Consider the following 22,505-nt stretch of genomic DNA (forward strand, 5'->3'; position numbering starts at 1 on the left):
CCCGCCCCGGGCCCGGTGCAGCCACTCAGCAAGCCCGTTCGAGGGGCCCTGTGTGACGTCACGGCTCCCATCCAGCCAACCGCCGCGGTCGGGGGGCGGGACTCCAAGTCCCTCCCAGAGCCATTCCCCTTTCCTCCCCGCCCTAACTCCTCGAGGCCCCTCCTCTTCCCCCTCTCCCCTTCTCCCGAGGACGTTCGGTTTCAAAAGACTCGTTGCCCAATGAGTAACGGGGCGGGCCTAGAGTGGCGGCGTCGCCCGCCAATGTGCAGCGAGCGAGGGCGGAGCGCCGGAGCGAGCCTCTGACGGCGAGCAGCGTGTGACGCAGTCGGGCCCTGTGCGCGCTGCGCCCGGAGCGGCGGTCGCTGGCGGTGGTGGTGGCTGAGGCGACGGTTTCGTGGCGGCCGCGCGCTGCTCGCTGAGCGGCGGGTGGCGGACGGGCTCAGGCCTTGCGTCCGGATCCTTGCCCTGCCCCCGCGCAGGCCGCGGTGAGTCTGGGGGCGAGGCGGAGGCGGCCGGGGCCCGACTGGCTCCTCCTCCTCCTCCTCCTCGCGGAGCGCGCCGGCGGGCGGGCGGGCGGGTGAGCGAGCGAGCGAGCGAGCGGGGCGCCCCAGGCCCTCCGGGCGCCGGCGCCGCGCGCCCCGGGGTGCCTCGCGGGCCCTGCGGAGGGGGCGGGGCTCGCGCCCCCGCGCCCCGCGGCCGTCCCGCGCCTCGGCCCGCGGCGCCGCTGGGAAGGAATCGGCCGGCGCTGGGCTCTGGGCCCGGACTCGCCCGTGGCTGCCGACGCCGAGGGAGAGCCCAGACGTTGAGCGGGCCGGGCTCATTCATTTGCTGGGCAGCGGTTCCGGCGCGGGGGCCGCGGCGGGATGGACCGTCTTCGCCTGGGCTCGGTCCCCCGGGGAAACTGGCGGCTCCAGGATCCTGCTGGGTGGGTCGGGAGTTGGGTCCCTCCAAACGATACCTGAGTGAAGGTTGGGGTTGGCGGGGGACGTGGAAGGTTCTTTCCGCCTCTCCCCACCTCCCTCCCCCGCCCCCCCCATGCGTTTATTGTGAAATAAAACACATGGCGGTGGGGGGGGGGCGAGCGGGCGGGAATTCGGGTTTCGACGGACCTTACGGGTTTTGGGAGATGGAGCAAGCCCCTTGCCCCTCCGCCTAAGTCTCAGGAGAGGTTCGGAGCCAACTGCGGGGTCGGGAGGAGGAGGAGGAGGCGGGGAGTAGCCCGCGCGGTCTGACTCAGTCCAGGAATGAGCTCACGCCCGGGGACTTCGTCCTCTTGGACCTGAGAATTGACTTTGGGGGCCGGGGGGGGGGGCGCTTTCGGTCGTTGGCAGCCGGAGGTGCCCTGACTCGGACCGTGAGAACTCAGACGATGCCCCCCGTGTTCATCCAGTGTTCATCCAGTTGATGGATGAACAAGTCCTTGTCTGGCTTCCGGTTCCAAATCGGAACTTTTCGTGGCAGCAGTTGGATGCTGTTCTGCCCCATTTGCGAGAGCTCCCACAATATTGGCCGGGGAGGGGGAACCAGAAATCCTCCTCTGAGACAGGACTGGAACAGTTAGGCAGCCGTCTTTTTGTACCTTGGAAATTGTGCGTTCTGTCAGGTAGAGAGTTCAAAAGTGTTATAGAATAAGGTTGAGACGATCATATTCCCGCCCCCCCAGAAAAAAAAAACAAGAAATAAGAGTGGTCATTTCCTGCGACAGTCTTATAAAACCAGAAGTACTTACTAATTGGATAAAAAGATGATATATATATTGGTCGGAAAAAAGTAAGATATTTTGAAAAGCACAACCTGAAGTTGGACAATGCTTTATTGAGCTTTATAATTTGAGAATTATTTAATAAGATTGGATGATCAAATTGTTGTTTGAACCATTTACATCAGGATGTCACTTTGTTCTTGTTTAGGTGACAAAGACTGAAATGGTGTGTGAGGGTAGAAGAGAACTGTCATCTAGATACTGACATGTGAACGGGGTATATTAACTCTGGGAAGCCTTTCCTGGGTGTTCGCTCCTTTACAAGTTTCTATAAAGTTCATTTGAGGGTTTTTTTTTTTTTGGTGTTATTGGGTCTCACCCGACAATGCTCAGAAGTTACCCCTGGCTCTGCACTCAGGAATTACTCCTGGTGGTGCTCAGGGGACCATATGGGATGCTAGGAATCGAACCCGGGTCGGCTGTGTGCAAGGCAAAATGCCCTACCTGCTATGCTATTGCTCCAGCCCCTTATTTGAGTTTTTATGGCAAAAATTATTTTTATATTTTGGCTTTTGGTCTTTGGGAGTGCACTGGTTGGTGCACTCCCAGCGTTGCTCAGGGGCGCCCAGGAGTAACCCTTGGTGGTAGTGCTCTGGGGACCCTAGATGGTGACTGGGATTCAAACCAGGGCCAGTGAGATGAAAGGCAAGTGCACTTTATTTGACTTATTTTAAAATTTTTATTTTAGGCACCATGGTAGGGTTTCATGCATATCACAATTCATCATTCCAGCTTCCACCTAATTAATCTCTGCTATCTCCCCAGCTATATATATTATATCTATGATAATACATTTGTAAGTTTGGTGCCTATATGGTGATTACTTTGGTGGTACTGAACAGTCTTCCCATTCCCCCAGGGTAAAATATTTTTGTCTTTATATTCAGGTTGTTTGTCACATAGTAAAACCTCAGGAAGTGTATTTGATTGAATGATGCATGAATATGATGTAGTTAAGCCTGAAAGTAGTTTAGAAAGATGCTGAGTATTTGAACTGCTAAAATATCGGTGCAAATAAAAGGAACTTAAACCTTTTTGTAAGATATGTGGTACCTTAGCACCTGACTTGATTCATTTCCATTAGTTCTTAGATAGCTGAAAACAAGTAGGACTTTCAGGGAGTCAAATCCACAGCTTGTAAAACATTGTTTACGTTATTTTATTGTAATATTTTAATAATGGGAGTTAGCCTACAAAATACGGCATAGTTTTGATATTTGTTTTAAAAAAGATCACTACTTTCAGGAGAGATTGTTCAGTGGGTACAATAGGTTGTTTGCCTAGCACACAGCTAACCGGGCTTCGATCCCCGGCATCCCATATGGTCCCCCCAAGCCCACCAGCAGTTAAGTAATTCCTGAACATGCTGGGTGTGGCCTAAAAGCAAAAAAACAAAGAAACGCCACTTTAATTGTAAGGATTGCTTGAAAGCTTGGGGAACTAAGAAATTTAGAGATCTATATGGCCAGAGCAGTAATACAGTGGATAGGGCTATTCCTGTGCACTAGATCAACTCTGGTTTGGTCCCCGACACTACCTATGGTTCCTGCAGCCCGTCAGGAATGATTCCTGAGTCCAGAGCCAGGAATAAAACCCTGAGCACTGGCCAGGTGTGGCCCAAAAGCAGCAACAACAACAGAAAGAAATTTAGAGATTTAGTAATCGATATTAGAGACAAGGTATGTAAATGCCTTTTTTTGTTTTTTGTTTTGGCTACACCCAGTGGTCCTCAGGGCTTTCTCCTGGCTCTATATTCAGGGATCACTCCTTGGCAGGGCTCAGTGAAATTTATGGGACACTTGGGATCAAGCCTGGATTAACCACATGCAGGCAGGCATCCTACTTGCTGTACTGTCTCTACAGCCCCAAATACTTAAAAATGTTATAAAGTAACTCTGGCTGGGGAAATAACTCAGTGGAATAGACTATCACACGCTTTGTGTGTAAGGAGGCCTTGATCAGTCCAGACTGCAGATACCCTGCACACTGCTGGAACCTACTCCCAGACCTCTGAGCACTGCTAGGTGTGTCCCAAACAAAATAAAAACAAAAAAATAGCTCTAGGGGTTTTTTTAATAGTGTATTTTATTTTATTTATTATTATTTTTTAAATTATAATGTAGGAGTATTGCTATTTATTTAGCCATTGATTAGGCCGATTGAATTGGGCATGAACTCCACTAGGGTTTGTTTTTTTTTTTTTAACTTTACCTTGCATGGTCTCGAGGAATTGAGTTTGAGCCCCAGCAATGCCAGGTGTACCCCTGGTTTCCCTGTGTACCACCTGGTTGACTGGTAGCCTCCAGTACTGCGTGACCTGGCACTGACCAGACACTCTCACAGAGCAGATCTGAGTATCTATCTCCTGGTGTGGCCCATCTGCCCCTGGCACTACATGGGAGACACCCACTCTTCCCCCCAGATGAAAAATTGAAAAATTGCTTTGATTAGCTTTGTCTGATACCAAGTGTAGATTGGAAACTGAAGTCAAACAGATGATTTAAAAGGAGCTATAGCAACAGTTTTCTAGTTCTCAGAGGTCTTTATCCAAATAAATTTTGTTCTGACCGGGATCTCAGGGTCTCTGCCTATCTCTGTCTCTCTCCCTATCTCTCTCCCTCCGTGCGCACGTGTGTGTGTATTGGGGTCTTACATGTGTGGTTGTGGTGCTCGTTGGGGGCTCCAAATATGGATGTGGTGCAGTTCTTGCAGGGTGTCACATACATGCTTTGTGGGGTACATACTTTTAGTTTTGGTGCTCATGCATATCCTGGTTATATAGTGCTTGCCATGTGTCACTGTGGTGTTTTTATGTTGAAGGTATTACACTTTATTTTGGGGGTCTTTGGGGGCCACATATGTTGGTATTCAGGGCCACTCCTGTGGTGGTCAGTGGACCAGATGTGATCCATATGCAAGGTAGGCACCCTGTCTGGTGTACTATCCCACCGCTTTATTTTTGAAGTAAGGATCCTCTCCCAGTGGTACTTCAGGGGGCCAGGATCATTCCTGGTAATTCTCCACTTGGTCATACAGCCCTGGAAGTTGAGTGCAGAGGCTTGGTAGGTTCCAGAAGCCTTTGTAGCATGGTGTCTCAGCTGCCACCAGTGCCATTCCTAGCAGTTTTTTGTTTTTGTTTTGGGATCATACCTGGCATGCTCAGAGATTACTGCTCATGGCCTTGTTCAGGAACTATATGGGATGCTACAGATTGGAACTGTGTCAGCCATGTGCAGGGCAAGCACCCTACCCACTGTACTATCACTCCAGCCTGCAGCAATATTCAGGAGGCCAAGTAGTACTAGGTATTGAACTCAAGGCCTCAAACTTGCTTAGATATGTGAAGGCAGGGATTTCTTAAAACTGAGGCATTCTTGACCACAGGCTATGCTTATGTTGATCATAATATATATAATAATAAAATAAATTTTAATTTACTGTGCTAGAAAGAAACTGAAGCAATTTTTAAAGAGATTGAAGGGGTGGCAGGGGCAAACCTGGTGGCGATACTCAGGGCTTACTCCTAGATTTGCACTCGGAATTACTCCTTTTGGGTGGGGGGTTCACACCAAGTGATGCTTAGTTACTTCTGGCTCTGCACTTGGGAATCACTTGTCGTGGTGCTTGGGGAACCATATGGGATGCCAGGATTGAATCTGGGTCTGCCGCGTGCAAGGCAAACACCCTAACTAAAAACATTTTTTGGTAAGAGTGATAGTCATTTGTTACGCAAATAGCATATTGACTTATATTGGTTTTTTGGGTCATACCTAGTGGTACTCAAACTGCTTCTGGTTCTGTGCTCTGTGGGGTTGCTCCTGGCAGTATTTGGGGGATCATGCAAAGTCTGAAGTTGAACTGTGCTATAGCATACAGTGCATGTGCACTAGCCCTTTGAATTATCTCTCTGGCCCCAAATAATTAAAAAAATTTTTTTCCCCTAATTTTGTATTTAAATAGCAGACTTACAAAGTTGTTCATAATATAGTTGTTTCTGGCTTTCACCTTCCGGCACCAATCCTCCCACCAGTGTGACCTTCCCTTCCAGCTGTCCCCAGTTTCTCACCCACCCCATAAGCCTTCCCCCTTAGCAGGCACATTTATATTGCTTGTTACAACAGAATGTAAGTGGAGTTATCAAAAAATGTTCAGTAAAAGAAAATTTGCAGAAGTTGTTATATCTTACAATGGATTTATTTTAATATGTTTGGCGATTTATTGAGCTATCTGTTGCTTGCTAGTTCAGCCTTCTCTGTTATTTTTGCATATTGAGCTTATTGGGTTTTTGTGCTACCTTGTCATCTAATTTGTTGTCCTCTAAATGGGCTGTCAGTATTGTGGAATTTGGAGGTGTTGTGTGGCTACATACCAGGAGTTCCAGGATCTCCAAATAATTTAATTTTGACAAAAAATTACTTAAAAATTGATAGGGGTGGCATTCTTTTTGGGGTGGGGTGGAGAGGGGCATACCTGGCATATCTGGCTGGGAGCAAAACCAGAACTCCTGCCTTCACAATATGCATTTTAGCCCTTTGTGTTACATTTCCCCAACCCCTAGACGTCTGGATTTAAAGCTATTTTACATTCATAGTTTAGTTGATGTATGTGAGAAAAAAAAGCCTAGCTGCATAACAAATAATGTTGGGAAAGAGAAAGTGCTTTATTTATTTATTTATTATTAATGTAAGAGTACTGCTATTTATTCAGCCACTGATTAGGCTGATTGAATTGTGCATGAACTCCCCAAAGAGAAAGTGCTTTAGTGGCCTTCTCAGGTAATGTAGATATTAGCTTGACAAGGGGAGGAGGACCCCACACCCGAAAGTGCTAGGGGTGGGGTGGGGGTGATCACACCCTGCTATGCTCAGGGCTTACTCCTGGCTATGCTTAGAGATCACTACAGTGACTCTGGGTGGCTGTATGCTATTCTGGGGATAGACCCAATGGACTGGGTGTAAGTCCAACGTGAACTCACTGTATTGTATTGTATATCCAGCCTCCCTTCGAAAACATTTGTTGCAGTATAGAATATGAAACCATTTAATTGTGATTTTGTAATCTGTTACATTAAAATTTATTGGTTTGTCATGTACTTTGAATCGAATATTTACCAATGCATGATTTTCTTACATATTTTGGTTGTTTAGAAGTACTGGTTTACTGTAAGTTAAGCAGCTCTTCCAAATGTTGACTGATTTTACAATTACTGTTTCTGCCTGTTTCATCAATCTCTTTGGGAATTGGAAGCCTTTTTAAGTTCATAATGGCAGACACAACTTTTCAAGATTCTTGGAGCCAGCAGATTGTACAGTGGGCAAAGCTAACCTGGGTCTGGCTCCCAAGCACTGCTTATGGTCGCAAAAGCACCACCAGGAGTGACTTTAGCACCTGTGGGTGTGACCAAAACAAAAACACTTTTTCCCCAAGTACTTGAAATCTGAATAACCATAGTTGGTTATTCTGTAAAATAATAGTTTCATGAAAAACAGTATTCAGCTTTTGTTTTTTTTTTTAATTTTATTTTTTGGGCCACATCCAGCAGTGCTCCTGGCTCTGTGCTTAGAGGTCACTCCTGGAAGACTTGGAGGGGTTGGAAATAGAACCTGGGTTGACATGCAAGGCAGACACTCTAGCCTTGTACTCTGGTCCCCTAGTGGTTCAGCTCTCTACGCAAAAATAATCACACTTTAAGGCAGTCTTCCAATGCTTTCCTAGCTTAAATGTTATTGATAGGTCCTGGGAAAATGACTTTAAGGAAAACTGCAAACTAGGTTTTTAAATAATGCAATTTAATTTTATTCAGTGTTGGCTCAGGAGATCATGTGCCAGGGATTGAACCCATGCACACAGTCCATTGAATTGTCTCTCCAGCCTGCATAATCAGTATTTTTTTTTACTACTTTATCAATACAAATGGAAGTTGATTTTTTTTTTTGTTCTTCATTGTGTGAAGAATTCAGTGACAAGTTATATTTAATATAACTTGGAGCCATTGTCTTTTTGTTGTTTGTTTTTGGAGGCTTTTTATTGTTGGGGCACACTTGACTGTGCTTAGTGCTAACTCTTGGCTTTGGGCTCAGGGATCATTCCTAGAAGGACTCAAGGGAACATATGGTGTACGGAGGATCAAACCCAGGCTGTTTTGAGCAGGGCAAGTGCCTGATCCGCTGTGCAGTCTTTTCCAGCCCCATCACAGGGAGTTAAGTAGATTTGTCTCCAAAGCTAATGCACTTTTCATTTGTAAAGTGAATGTTGAGATGAAAAAAATTGTTTTCTGTGAGGATGGAATTGTGTTAGATACTGTGGATTATTTAAAATTATATTTTAGTTGGGAGAAATTAAGCAAATCAAGGTTTGGGTTTTTTTTTTTTTTTTTTTGGTAAACCAGAGTGGCATTCAGTTCATACAGTCAAATGGCTGGCATAACAAAGAAATTGCATAACTAAGAACAGCTGAGAGGTATTTGTTTATGTAACAAGGATTTGAAAGTGGCAGGGATGGGAATTGAGCCCTGTTTTATACTGATAAGAGCCTGAAAGGTCTAATCAGGATAGTCTTGTAAAGCAGGTGAGGTTTGAGCAGCAATATTTAGGAAAAGTGACAGTTTTTTATAAAATGAATGTTTTTACCAAGAGAATGGCTTGATCTGGTGGGGGAAATCTTAGAAACGAAACTGTAAAAATGACTAGCAAATAGTTTGCTGTGATCTTAGCTAATCTCTTCTTCCTCAAATTCTACCTAACATCCTCTTCTCTTATCCCCAGCAAAAATCAAGTCTCTTTTTTCCCCCTACATAGTATAATTGTGGATGACAGTTCCTTCCTTTTATAGTGCTTTTGTCAAGATAAGAGAAGAATATGAAAAAATCCTTTGAAAGCTAGAAAGTACAATAGTTAAAGAGTTCATTGTAACAAATACTGTTTTTACTCTTTACTGAGTTTGATTCAGAGAAACTCAGAGTGGAGAGGAAAAAAATTACTTCCTGTTTATGTAACTGTTGTCAGGGAGCTGTTAACTTGTCTATTGCTTAGTCATTCAGATAACACTTAAAAGTGGCACTGGCTTGGTGGCTAGCTGTGTTTTAGGGTCTGATCACTAATTGGAAAGAGAACAAGTGTTGTCACTATGTCTAGAGTTTAAAGCTTATAGCAGTTGAATGTTTTATCAGGTCATTTGTATATATATTGTGTTTCTTTTGGGGAATCCTGAACTACTGTAATTGTAGTGGGATTTCTTTTGGGGTGGAGGTTTGGGCCACATCCAGCAGTGTTCAGTACTTCTGGCTCTTCTCGGGTTAATATGGAATTCAGACACTTTGCCTTATATGTGGCCAACTCTGATTTGATCCTTGGCAGGCCTTGGTCAGTGTCCACCCCCTCCATCCCCCAGCACCACAGTAGTGAAAAGGGCCAACACTAACCATAGCCTGCCAGGGGATCAAATCAGAGTTGGTCACATACAAGGCAAGTGTCTTAATCTTATATTTCCTATCTCTGATATCTAATTTTTTTTTGTTTTGTTTGTTTGGGGGCCACACCTGACTTTGCTCAGGGCTCATTTTTTTTCTTTTTGGGTCACACCCGGCAATGCAAGGGGTTACTCCTGGCTCTTCACTTAGGAATTACTCCTGGTGGTGCTAAGGGGACCATATTGGATGCTGGGAATCGAACCTGGGTCAGCCGTGTGTAAGGCAAAACGCCCTACCTGCTGAGCTATCGCTCTAGCCCCCCCCTTTTTTTTTTTTTTTTGCTTTTTTGGGTCACCGATGCTCAGGGGTTACTCCTGGCTTTGCACTCAGTAAGTACTCCTGGTGGTGCTCTGGGGACCATGTGGGATGCTGGGGATAGAATCCGGGTCGGTCATGTGCAAGTCAAATGCCCTACCTGCTGTACTACCACTCCAGTCCCCTCAGGGCTCATTCTTGACTTACCCCTGACCATACGGATGCTGTGGATTGAACCTGTGTTGGCCGTGTGCAAGGCAAATGCTCCTCTTGCTGTACTACAGACACTAACTGGGGTCCATTGTTAAGACTACCTCTTATATATATAACGACCTGAGTTATTCATAAAGAGAGAGCTAGGGAGGGGGCAAAGGAATAGTATAGGTGTTAAAGCACTTGCTGAGCATGCAAGTGACCCAGTTATTTTTTTTTAATATTCTATGCTTTTATTTTTTATTTTTTAATGAATCACCGTGAGATAGTTACAGACAAACTTCATGATTATGTTTCAGTCATACAGTGATTGAGTACCCATCGCTCTACCAGTGCCCATTCTCCACCAGTGTTTCCGTGTTCCGGGTATCCTCCCACCATCCCCGTTCCACTCCCTCCCCCCTACCCCCCGCAGGTGCATTCCCTTTTACTCTCTTCTTTTGGGTGTTATGGTTTGCAGTTTGCAATACAGGTAGTAAGTGACCATCATGTTTGGTCTATAGTCTACTTTCAGCACACATCTACCATCCCGAGTGAGTCTTAAAGCATCGTTCACTTAGTGACAGTGACCCCGGTTCTTTTTTTTTTTTTTTTTTGGCTTTTTGGGTCACACCTGGAGATGCACAGGGGTTACTCCTGGCTCTGCACTCAGGAATTACCCCTCGCGGTGCTCAGGGGACCATATGGGATGCTGGGAATCGAACCTGGGTTGCCGCATGCAAGACAAATGCCCTACCTGCTGTGCTATTGCTCCAGCCCCAGTGACCCCAGTTCTATCTCCAATCCTGCATATGGTCCCCAGCACTGCAGGAGTGATCCCTGAGCACAGAATCAGGAGTAAACTTTGAGCATGTCCAACCCCTTCCCCCCCCTAAAAAAATTGAACAGAGTATTAAATTTAAGGGCATTTTCCCTTTCTCGATAGCACTGATTTATTTAGGGAGAGGGATTTGAGGCCCCAAGTGGTAGGATTCAGGGCTATTCCTAGTTTAGTATCCAGAAATGACCCATGTTGATGCTCAAAGGATCATATATAGTACCTGGAATTTGAACCGAGATTTAGACCAATGTAGCCTCACTCCTTAACTCTGTACTGTTTTTCCAGCGCTCCACTATTACACACACACACACACACACACACATTTATAAACATACAAACACATGCATATATGTATTGGTTTTAAGGCCACACCTGGAAATGCTCAGGGGTTATTTCTTCCTCTGAATTCAGGAATTACTCCTGGTGGTCCTTGGGGGACCATATGCGCTGCAAGGGATTGAACCTGGCCCGGGTTGGCTGCCTGCAAGTCTAGCACTCTGCCTGCTGTACTAGTTCTCTAGCCTCAATATTTTAATTTTGATTTTTGGGTCACACCAGCAATTCAGGGATTACTTCTAGCTCTGCACTCAGGAATGACTCCTTTCGGTGTTGGGGGTACCATGTGAGATGCCGGGGATCACCGCATGCATGGCAAATGCCCTACTGTTTTTCTATCCCTCTATCTCTGATTTTTTTATATCTTATATTAAAATTTACAGTGAGAATGTTTATGAAAGAAGTAAGGAAAGTTCATTTTAGGCTGTGGGTATGCCTTGTAAGGTTTCTTTTTTTTGGGCAAATTTTGTTATTGGGCCACACCCATCTGTGATCAGGGGTCACTTTTGATTGGGCTCTGGGGACTTACGCAGTGTTCTAATCAGTCTGGCTGCTTGCAAGACTAGTGCTTTATCTGCTGAACTCTTTCTCCAGCTCTACTTTGTAAATTTGTAAGGCCTTAAGTGAAGTTACCTTTTGGTAAATAGAATACCCATGCTTGGGTCCAGAGCAGTAGTACAATGGGCCTTGCACGCAGAGGACCCAGATTCTATCTCCAGCATCTCATATGGTCCCCCGAGCACCCCTGGGAGTAATTCCTGAGTGCAGAGCAAGGTGTGACCACTGAGCATCACCAGGTGTGATCCCAAAAGCCACCCCCTACACAAGAAAATACCCATGCTTGTCAGAGTATCTTTTTCCTTGAGTATGCCAGAGCAGGGGCAAAGAAAAAATACAGTGGGAAAGGTCTTACATGTTGTAAGGTCTTGTGTGCAGTTGACCCTGGTTTTATCTCCTGTGCTACGTAATGCCAGCTAAGGCCCCCCAGGAATAAGTCCTGAGCACCGCTGGGAGTAAGCCCCAAACAAAAATGTTGTATCAGTACCGCCAAATTATGTATTTTATGAACTCCTCATTTATTTACTTATTTTAGTTTTGGAGTGTAAATTAGGCCCAACAATGCTAGAGGGTAGGGCATGTGTTGGGAATTGAACATGGAAAACATGCTCCTTTGAGTTTAGCGGTGGTATCCGTTCTTAAGATACCACTTTATTCCTGTCATAAAAATGGGTACCACTGCTCTGTCTTCTGCTCTGTCTTCTGCTCTGTCTTCTGCTCTTTCTCTTCTGCCTACTCCCTCTGAACCCCACTCACATTTTACTATTTCATTTGATAGGGGGTACCATGCAGTGCTAGAGAGCAAACATGGCTCTCTTTCATATAGAGCTTGTGCTCCAACTTCTTGAACACTCTGATCCTTACTTTGAGTCTCACCTGGTAGTTCTCCGGGCCTTGCTCCTGGTTCTGCGCTTAGGAATCTACTCCTGGTATGAGCTGCAAAGGATTGATCAGTCTAGGTCAGCTGTGTGCAGCGCAAGCAAGCACCCTATCAACTGTACATGTGTCTCTAGCCGCTACACATCTTTCTGGTTTATTTTTTCACTCTTTTTTTTCCTTTGGTGGGGGAGGGCCCCCTTTGGTGCTGGGAGATTAGAGTTAGACCTCACAGTATGCAGGAAGCCATGCAGTATGAGAGTTTGGCCATCACCCTGGCCCTTGGGCGTGCTGAGCTGCATTCCAACTCTGAAACATCTGCCTGCTTCCTCTCACCCCTTTCGGACTGCCTCTTCCTACTTTCACTACCTCTTATACTACTTGACATTTACGTATTCTTTGAGTTTTTGATGTATGGGTTCTTTCCTCTGATTATATCAGAAACTACAAACTTAAAAATTGTTTAAGCCAGGTAGCTGATTGAAGAGTGCTGCTGGCATTCTGACATTTTCTGTGGTCCCTTGAGCAATGGCAGGAGTAAGTCCTGAGTACAGCTGGATGTTACCCCAAAATTAGAATGAATAAGTGGGAATCTATTCTAATACACACATTTCTCCATATTTGTAGGTGTGTATAATAACATCCAGTAGTTCCTCCAGTAATATTTGGATCAATATAGTTATTGTTGAGGGAAAAAAGACATCTGATAGGATGTTATTTGAGTATATATATAAGTTTACTTTGGGGTTACACCCAGTGGTGCAAGGGGTCTACTCCTGACATTGCTTTGTGGGATTGCTTCTCATGGTACTTGGGGGACTATATTATACAGTGCCAGATCTTTGACATAAGGAGAACTTCAGACCTTTGCTATCTCCCTGACACAGTCTGTAAGCAATTAGGCAGCACCACTTGAAATGCTGGCTCTCCTAGGCACTGGGGGTGAGCATAAAGGAAGAGACGGAAACTTTCTTTGTGCTGGCAGCCGCTGCCATTTTTTTAGGGGGGGGGCGTCATACCTGGCGATGGACAGGGGTTACTCCTGGCTCATGTACTCAGGAATCAATCCTGGTGGTGCTCAGGGGACCATATGGGATACTGGGAATCGAACCCGGGTTGGCCGCGTGCAAGGCAAACGCCCTACCTGTTATACTATCACTCCATCCCACTGCCTTTCTTTAACGCGAGGGTACTTGTTATTGTGTGTGTGTGTGTGTGTGTGTGTGTGTATGATTTTTGTTTGTTTTGTTTTGGGGTCTCACCTGGCTATGCTCAGGGCTTCCTACCTGCAGACTGCACTCAGGGATCACAGGACCTTTAGGGGCTACTTAGGATTGAACTCAGGTTGTCTACAAGCAGGACAAGTGCCTTATTCTCTACCTTTCTAGTTGTAATTTAAATTTTTTGGGTTTGAGGTTATACCTGGCCGTGCGCAGGGCTTTCTCCTGGCTATCACTCCTATCCGAGCTCAGAGGACCGTTTGAGGTGCTGGGAACTGAACGCTGGTTGGCCCTGTGCAAGGCAAGCTCCTAACCCCATGCACTGTGTCCCCAGATTCCCTCTCTTTTTTTGGGGAAGGCACACCCAATGATGATAGAGATTACCCTGGTTCTGCACACGGGAATTCCTATGGCGCTCAGGGGAATATATTTCTGGGATGCCAGAAATTAAACCCTGTTGGCCAAGTGCAAGGCAAGTACTCTACCTGCTGAACTATCTTTAAGGGCACCCTCTCACTTTGTAAAAAATTTTTGGGCCACATTTGGAGAGCTTAGTGGTCATTCCTGACTGCACTCAAGAGTTACTCCTGGGGGCTGGAGAGATAGCACAGCAGGTAGTGCGTTTGCCTTGCATGCAGCCGATCCGGGTTCGATTCCCAGCATCCCATATGGTCCCCTGAGCACTGCCAGGAGTAATTCCTGAGTGCAGAGCCGGAGTAACCCCTGTGCATCGCCGGTGTGACCCAAAAAGAAAAAAAAAAAGAATTACTCCTGGTGGTACTTGCAAGACCATATATGATGCCGGGGATCTAATCCGAGTTGACCTTGTGCAGAGCAAGAGCCCTACCTGCTTTACTTCTTTCTGCCCCCATCCTCTATTTTTTTTTTATTTGTTTATTTGTTTTTTGTTTTGGAGCTATGGCTGGTGATGCTCAGGGGTTACTCCTGTTTTTGCACTCCGGGATTATTTCTGGCGGGATTTGGGGTTCGTTTGGGATTCTGGGGATAGAACCTGGGTCTGCCACATGCAGGCAAGCACCCTACTCACTGTACTAGCTCTTCAGCCTCTTGGTCTGTGTTTTCATTAGAGGGGGCCCCCACACTCAGCAGTGCTCAGGAAGTCACTTTTGCAGTGCTTAGGAGACTGTATGCAGTGCTGGGATTGAAACTGCATACTCAGAGCAACTTTGGGTCCAGTGGACACTGTGTGACACCGACTCTCACCTCTGTGGTACTCTGTGCCTCTCCTACTACATCACCATTGGAAAGTGAAGATGCTCCCTCGGGGGATTCTATCACCTGCACTACAAAAAATCAAGACATTTTCTTGAGAATAATAGCTTGTCTCAGTTTTGGAGAGGGGAAGGAATCTGGGAACACCAGTGGTGGGAAGTTGACATTCGTGGTGGGATGGCGTTGAAATTACATGCCTAAAACTCAACTATCAATAACTTTGTAAATCACAGTTCTTTAATAATTTTTTTTTTAAAAAGAGAGACTGTCACTGTCACTGTTCTCCCGTTGTCCATCGATTTGCTCAAGCGGGCCCAGTAACATCTCCATAGTGACACTTGTTACTGTGTTTGGCATATTGAATACGTCACGGGCAGCTTGCCAGCCTCTCCGAGAAGGGCGGAGGAATCGATCTCGGGTCAGCCATGTTGGCCACTTGCAAAGCAAACACCCTACCCGCTGTGCTTTCGCTCTGGCCCCTTCAGCCTGTGTTTTAAAAATGATTGTTGCCCCCAATTCTTGGTCCCCTGCGTCCCAGCTCTGGGTATGTAATCTCCTTTACAAAACTTCATCTGGGACTGTCCATGTTCTTCAGCACACAAAGTTTTATTTTTGACTTTTCTCTTTTTGGGTAATCCTTAAATAATATTTTACTTAGAGACTTGAGTATGCATGTGTGCAAGTGCATGCATGTGCACCTGTGCACACACAGAGACATTGGTAGTTATTGGTGTGACATAGGTGCTGCAGTTTCTGTTAAGCTATAGCTTTGTGTGGGCCACTGATGTCATGCATCGGCATTACTGTTCATTTATCTAAGCATATTCAGATAGCAGGTTAGGTTCTAGAATAATAATTTATATTACTCCTATCCTGGAGAAGTTAATTTTATACTGTTGTCCTGGAGAGTTGAGGGGAGTTTTGGGGGATGCTTATTCTGAATTGAAAACATTTCTGGTTGAATTTTATTAGAGATTGCCCTGAGAGTCACCATCTGTAGGAGAGAAGCAAGGAACCTGGAATGGGCAGTGGGAGAACTGAGTTATCACAGTGTCCTTTTGTGCATTTGTGCCATACCTGGTGGTGCTCAAGGACCATATATAGTGCTGGGGATCAAACGGGGGTCAGCCATATTCAAGGCAAGTGGCTAATCTGCTATATTCTTCTCTCTGGCCTCAACATTGTCTTATTTGGGGGAGAGAGGTTCTCCAGCAGGATGGGGGGGTCATCAAGACTACATCTCGCACTGTTCAGGGACACCAGATGGTACCAAAATCAAACCCTGAACCCTCTGCATGCCAGGCATGCACTCCAGCCTTTGAGCTAATTTCCAAGCCTGAAAGTGATAATTTTAATAATAACATCTTATGGAGAATATAAATAATGGGATCATGCTTAAATTATTCAGGTGACTTAGGAACTAACGCAAGGTGGTAATGTGAATGTGTTTTCTGAAATAATTTGTTTTATAATCCCTTTTTATTTCCTTTGCAGTTTTCTGAAGTGAAGACTCATTTTGAAGATGTTTAATAAATCATTTGGAACACCCTTTGGGGGTGGTACAGGTGGCTTTGGCACAACTTCTACATTTGGACAGAGTAAGTTTGTTTTTTTAAAGTACATTTATTTTCTGTTTTGGGACCAGACCATGGGCTATTCCTGGCTTTACCCTTGGGGATCGCTCTTGGTGGGCTCAGTAGTGTCAAAGTGGGGGTCAAACCTGGGTTGGTCATGTACAGTCTGTTCCCTTATTTTGGGGGTAGGGGCACCTGGCATGCTTGGTTACTCCCAACTCTGCACTGTGAAATTAATGGCAGTGCTTGGGGGACAATAAGATGCTGGGGATCAAACTTGGAGCGGATACATGCAAGGCAAGTGCCCTACCCTCTGCTGTCTCTCTGGACCCTCCTTTTTTCCCCCCCCAAATAGGCATTAAGCTCAATTGTGTGTGTGTGTTGGGGGGGGGAGCAGGAGTGGTTCATGAGATTGAACTCAAGGCCAGCTCTCTATATTGGAGTACCATCCCCATCCCTTACAGAGGGGAGGTGTGTGTGTGTGTGTGTGTGTGTGTGTGTGTGTGTGTGTGTGTGTGTTCCCATGAATGAAAGATTGGTACTCTTATCATCTAGCTACATTCCCAGCCCTGGTTTTTTTTTTTTTTTTTTTTTTGGTGTGTGTGTGTTTTCCCATGAATGAAAGACTGGCACTCTAACATCTAGCTACATTCCCAGCCCTGTTTTTGTTTTGGGACCAAAACCAATGGTTACTGAGAGGGATCTATTCTGATTCACTTTAGGAGGTTTAAGGGGCCACGCGATGCCTGGGAATTGCACCTAGGCTTCTCTTATGCAGAACATGTTACTATTAAATGATTTAGCCTATAGGAGCTGGAGCAATAGCACAGTGGGCAGGGCGTTTACCTTGCACGCGGCTGACCCGGGTTCGATTCCCAGCATCCCATACGGTCCCCTGAGCACCGCCAGGAGTAATTCCTGAGTGCATGAGCCAGGAGTAACTCGTGTGCATCGCCGAATGTGACCCAAAAAGAAAAAAAAAATGATTTAGCCTCTTAAAATAGGTTAGCCCATTAGCTATTTTTCTGGCCCAATAAATTTCTTTTGGCTTTTTTTTTTTTTCGGCGAACACACCTGGTGATGTTCAAAGGTTACACCTGTCTCTGCACTTAAGGATCACTTCTGGTGGTGTTCAGGGAACCACATAGGATGCTGGGGATTGAAGCTGGGTTCTCCATGTGCAAGGCAAACACCCTGCTCGCTGTGTGTATCACTCTGACCCCCAACAAAAATAATTTAAACATTCCTTGACCAGGAGGCCAGAGCAGTAGTACAGAGTATAGGGGCGCTTGCCTTAAAAATCGACCCAGGTTTAATCTCTGGCATCCCGTGTTCCTTGAGCATTGCTAGGAGTGATTCCCAAGTGCAGAGTCAGGAGCAACCCCTCTTACATTGCTGAGTGTGACACAAAAACAAAGAAATATTTTTGATTGGGTTACCTGATTTGAACTTTTATTCTGACCCTGGATTTTGCTTGTTCAGATACTGGCTTCGGCACCACTAGTGGAGGCGCATTTGGAACATCTGCATTTGGTTCTAGCAACAGTACTGGAAGCCTCTTTGGAAATTCACAGACCAAACCAGGTAGGGGCTTTATTTGGAGTATATTTGGTTTATTTATTCCTGGTATGGCACTTGGTTTCATTTTGGTTAATTGTTTTATTTTCCTCTTTATCTCCCCAGGAGGATTATTTGGTACCAGTTCATTTAACCAGCCAGCTACATCCACAAGTACTGGTTTTGGGTTTGGTACATCAACAGGGACATCAAATAGTTTATTTGGAACTGCAAGCACAGGGACCAGTCTCTTCTCAACCCAGACCAATGCCTTTGCACAAAATAAACCCACTGGCTTTGGAAGTAAGCGGGACATAACATCATTGGACTTAACAATTTGACTTGCTTATTAAAATTCTTGTTCTTCCTTTCTCTTTGTTTATCTACCCTCTTTTCCAACCAGATTATAAAACTGAGAGCAGAGTGCTTTTAAAATGTATTTAAAGTTGGAGGGCAGGGTCAGGAAGTAATATGTATATCTCTGAGAGTGTAAATCTGAGAAAATGGTATTTAAAGGATGTGCTTGGGTTAGAGAGATAGTATAGGGGTTAAATCAGGATTAGCATGCAGCTAACTCCTGGTACTACATACGGTATGCCACTATTGTCGGGTCAGTTGTGAGCATAGAGGCCCTGAGCACTGCCAGGTGCAGCCCCCAAACCCAATACAAAAAAACAGAAAACATACAGGATATCCTATGGTGAAGTACAGCAAATGCTCATCAAAACCATCAACAGTCATAACTATTGGAAACATGTGACCTTCTTACAATTTAAAATTGAATAAAATGTGGGACCGGAGAGATAGTACAGCGGGGATGGCCTTTGTCTTGCATGTGGCCAACTTGGGTTTAATTCCTGGCATCCCATATGGCCTCCCAACCACCTGCAGGAGTGATTCCTGATTCCAAAGGCAGGAATAACTCCTGGGCATTGCCAGGTGTGGCCTAAAAACCAGACAACAAAATAAGGTATAATGTAAAAAAAAAAAGATGGCAGGGAAGAGCAATACCCAATACAGGCTGCTAAGAGACCTGTATGATCAAGGGCAGAAGAGTGTCATGGATAAAGACAAGGTTTCAGATTGTGGAAGTCGATCAGTGACAGAGCTCTTGCTTTGTACATGTGAGGCCTGGGGTTTGATTGTAAGCATTTGTGAAAGCACCTTTGGGAGCAACCCCTGAGCACTGAGCCCTGAGGTGGTATATCTCCTGAGCACTAACAGTTATGGCATAGAACTGAAAGTTTTAAAAAATGGGATTTCAAGGAGGAATTTGTAGTTGATGGTATTTACTTAAATTGTGCTATAGGGGCACCTTCTTGCCTCTGCTTCACATTTAGTATAAAGAGATGTAAAGTGGGACTGAGGAATACCAGATACAACCTGGATACTCTGTTGATTCTTTGTTTATGGTAGGTATTAATTGACTTTCTCTGAAAGTTTAAATTGTCACATAATTTCTTTGAGTAAACCATATAATATGTGTGTCCTGGGCATTATGTCACTCTTAGTACAAGAGTGTGGTAGAATTGAGTATGTTAGCTCTCAGTATTATTTGGGGGCCAAACCTAGTGATGATCAAGGATTGCTTCTAGCTTGGTGCTCAGGGCTCACTCTGGGCAGTGCTTGGGGGACTGAGGTGCCCAGGATCAGACCCAGATCATCTGTGTGCAAGGCGTATTATCTGGTCCTGATAATCCAGACCAAGATTAAGTATTTTACAAAGGGGAGGTTATTGTGATGCTAAAATACTTAAGCATGACAGTATAAAAGTGACTGAAGGGCTCATTCAAAAGAAATGTGTTTGAATAAATTATATTGTAGGTCTTCGTTTGATTTTGTTTTGTGGCCAAACCAGTGGTGTTCAGGGCTTACTCTTGGCTCTGTGCTCAGGGGTTACTCTTGGCTCTGCAATCTGGAGACATAAGGGTTTCTGAGGGTTAAACCTGGGGCAGTCCTGTGCAAGGCAAGTACCCTACTCGCTGTGTACTATCACTCTGGCCCCATAAGCCCTATTTATTTATTTATTTATTTATTTATTTTGGTCTTGGGTCACTCCTAGTGGTGCTCAGGGATCACTCCTGTTGGTAACTTGGGGAACTAACTTTATGTTATGCAAAGGATGGAACCCAGTAGCTACATACAAGGCAAGTGCTTTAACCCCTGTACTTTCTCTTTGGCCCTAAACCTTTTTTTTTGTGGGGGAGGGGAGAAAGTAAGATAACCTTTATGAAATAAAACTTGCTTAGAAAAATGGGAGTGGGGAGAGAGAAAATACACTTTCAAGAGAAAACATGGACTTCCAGACTGGGAGAAGCAAACAGACATAGAGACAAGCAAGCATGATCCATGTTCAAGGACTAACATAGGCTGGAAGAGCAGGACTCTAGCCATTTTTGGGTGGACAGTGGGAGGGCACTCAGTTCTTACTTCTGGTCTGTACTCTGGGATCACTACTGGTGGAGCACAGGGGCCCATATGGGGTACCAGGGATCGAACCTGGGTCAGTTGTGTACAAGGCAAGAGCACCTACCCATTGTACTATCTCTCTGTCCCTGAGTCTAGAATCTTTTTAAAGGAGTTTTACAGGGGCCAGAGCAATAGCATAGTGGGTAGGGCGTTTGCCTTGCATGCGGCCAACCTGGGTTCGATCCCCGGCATCCCATATGGTTCCCCAAGCACCGCCAGGAGTATTCCTGAATGCAGAGCCAGGAATAACCCCTGAGCATCACTGGGTGTGACCCAAAAAGCAAAAAAAAAAAAAAAGAAGAGTTTTATGAAATATGTTTAAAGATATTTCCTAGGAAGGTTTGAATTGTACAAAGTTAGAGAATATTAAGTATGCTGCTCTAGTAGTATAGCCCAATTCCAAGAGAGCTTTTAAGATATTAGTACATAATTTTAACTGTGGACTTTTGGACCAGAACCATAGTACAGCGGGTAGAGTGTTTGCCTCGCACATGGCTGACCTGGGTTCAATCCCCGGAGTCCCTATGATCCCCCAAGCACTGCCAGGAATAATTCCCGAGTGCAGAGCCAGGAATTACCTGAGCATCTCTGGGTGTGACCCAAAAAGACCAAAAAAAGGATTGTTCGCTGCTAACACTTAATTTTTCTTTCTAATTTATAGATTTTGGAACAAGTACAAGCAGTGGTGGCCTTTTTGGAACTACAAATACCACCTCTAACCCTTTTGGTAGTTCCTCTGGCTCCCTCTTCGGGCCAAGTAGTTTTACAGCTGCACCTACTGGCACTACAATTAAATTTAATGTAAGTATTTTCTTTCTATCTTCCAGAAATATGTTTTCTCTCATTTGTATATTTCTTTGCAGGTTAAATAATAAGTTTCTGCTATTTCCATTTAAGCATTGCTTAGTCTCACTTTTCATGAAGGACATGTTAGTGTAATCTGTTTAGTGTTGTATAGTACAGGAGAAAAGTCTTAAAATGTAAATCCTGTTAAAGTATATATTTGAAGTATGTGCAACTCAATTGAATTTGTATTCACACATAGATTAGAATAGCCAGCATGTTGAATTTGTACTTAAGTTGCTTATAATTTGGCCTCTAACAACTGTTAGAAATAAGGCATGGTAGGATGAATGGTAAAAAAATCCTTGAAAGTATTTTTTCTTTTAATCAAGTGCAATAAGATTTTTTTTTTTCTTTTTAAGTTTTGACTACCCTGGTGGTGCTTAGGGCTACTTCCTGGCTCTGTGCTCAGGGATTACTCCTGACGGGACTTGGGACCATATGGAGTTGCAGGGATCAGGCCTGGGTAGGCTACATGCAAGGGAAGAGCCCCTTCTGCTGTATTACTGCTTCAGTTCCAGGTGACAGAAAATAGTGTTGTTGTTGTATTTATTTATTTTGGGGCCATACCCAGTGATGCTCAGGGGTAACTTCTTGCTCTGCACTTAGTCTTGGGAACTCGGGGAACCCTGTGGGATGCCAGGGATCGAATCTGGGTCGCCTGGTGGAAGGCAGACACCTTACCTGCTGTATTATCTCTGGCTCCTGGTGTTTGTTTTTTGTTTGTAAGAGAAAAGCAGTTGTAGCATTTACTGTACTTTCTCATAAGGGGCCTCAAACTTCCAGGACACAGGCCCCTTGCATTCCCTTAATCCTCAGTTCCTCTGCTGAAGAATTGGCTTTGACATTACAGGTTTTTTCAGGAGCTTTCCCTTCCCCAGAACTTTGTAGTAGCCCAGTCGTACCACATCTATAATAGGAGCTGCTCCAGTTTTGTTTTTGGCAGTTACCCTGTGTCTGCTCACTGACCAAGGTCCATAGTCTACACGTTGACAGTTGGGCAGTAGCTTTGATTTCTGTTTAAATGATAATACCCATACCCATTTTCCCAAAGTAACCTGGATGACAGCTTATGGGGCTCTAGGTCAGTCTGGCACATGTCACTAACCTGGTTAGGACCACAGCCAGTGAGTGAGATCAGCAGTTATTCTTCAAGGACTCTCGCATACTAAAAGCAACAAAGGATCCCTAAGCATGACTCCAGTCACCAGTAAAATAGTTTTATTTAAAGAAATTTCCTTTAGACAAATGTGAGGACAGAGGAAGAGAATGATGCATATTTAATAGACACAGGCTTCTTCAGAGAGGAAAAAACTGAGGT

The 22,505-nt window shown here is 44.9% G+C and overlaps 1 protein-coding gene across 4 annotated transcripts in view; it reads left to right on the top strand.

Moving 5' to 3' along the window:
* Nucleotides 1-329: 329 nt before the first annotated feature.
* The window catches only part of NUP98 (nucleoporin 98 and 96 precursor), a 93,417-nt gene continuing 71,241 nt past the window's right edge, over nucleotides 330-22,505 (top strand). For all 4 annotated transcript variants that reach the window (XM_056116070.1, XM_056116071.1, XM_056116072.1 and 1 more), the window contains exons 1-5: nucleotides 330-485; nucleotides 16,236-16,339; nucleotides 17,798-17,899; nucleotides 17,999-18,175; nucleotides 21,003-21,142. In XM_056116070.1, coding sequence (XP_055972045.1) covers nucleotides 16,264-16,339; nucleotides 17,798-17,899; nucleotides 17,999-18,175; nucleotides 21,003-21,142 — 495 coding nt within the window. In that variant the 5' untranslated portion in view covers nucleotides 330-485; nucleotides 16,236-16,263. The remainder of the gene's footprint in view (nucleotides 486-16,235; nucleotides 16,340-17,797; nucleotides 17,900-17,998; nucleotides 18,176-21,002; nucleotides 21,143-22,505) is intronic.

This window comes from Sorex fumeus, unplaced genomic scaffold, assembly GCF_029834395.1.
Source record: "Sorex fumeus unplaced genomic scaffold, SorFum_2.1 ptg000030l, whole genome shotgun sequence".
NCBI lineage: Eukaryota > Metazoa > Chordata > Mammalia > Eulipotyphla > Soricidae > Sorex > Sorex fumeus.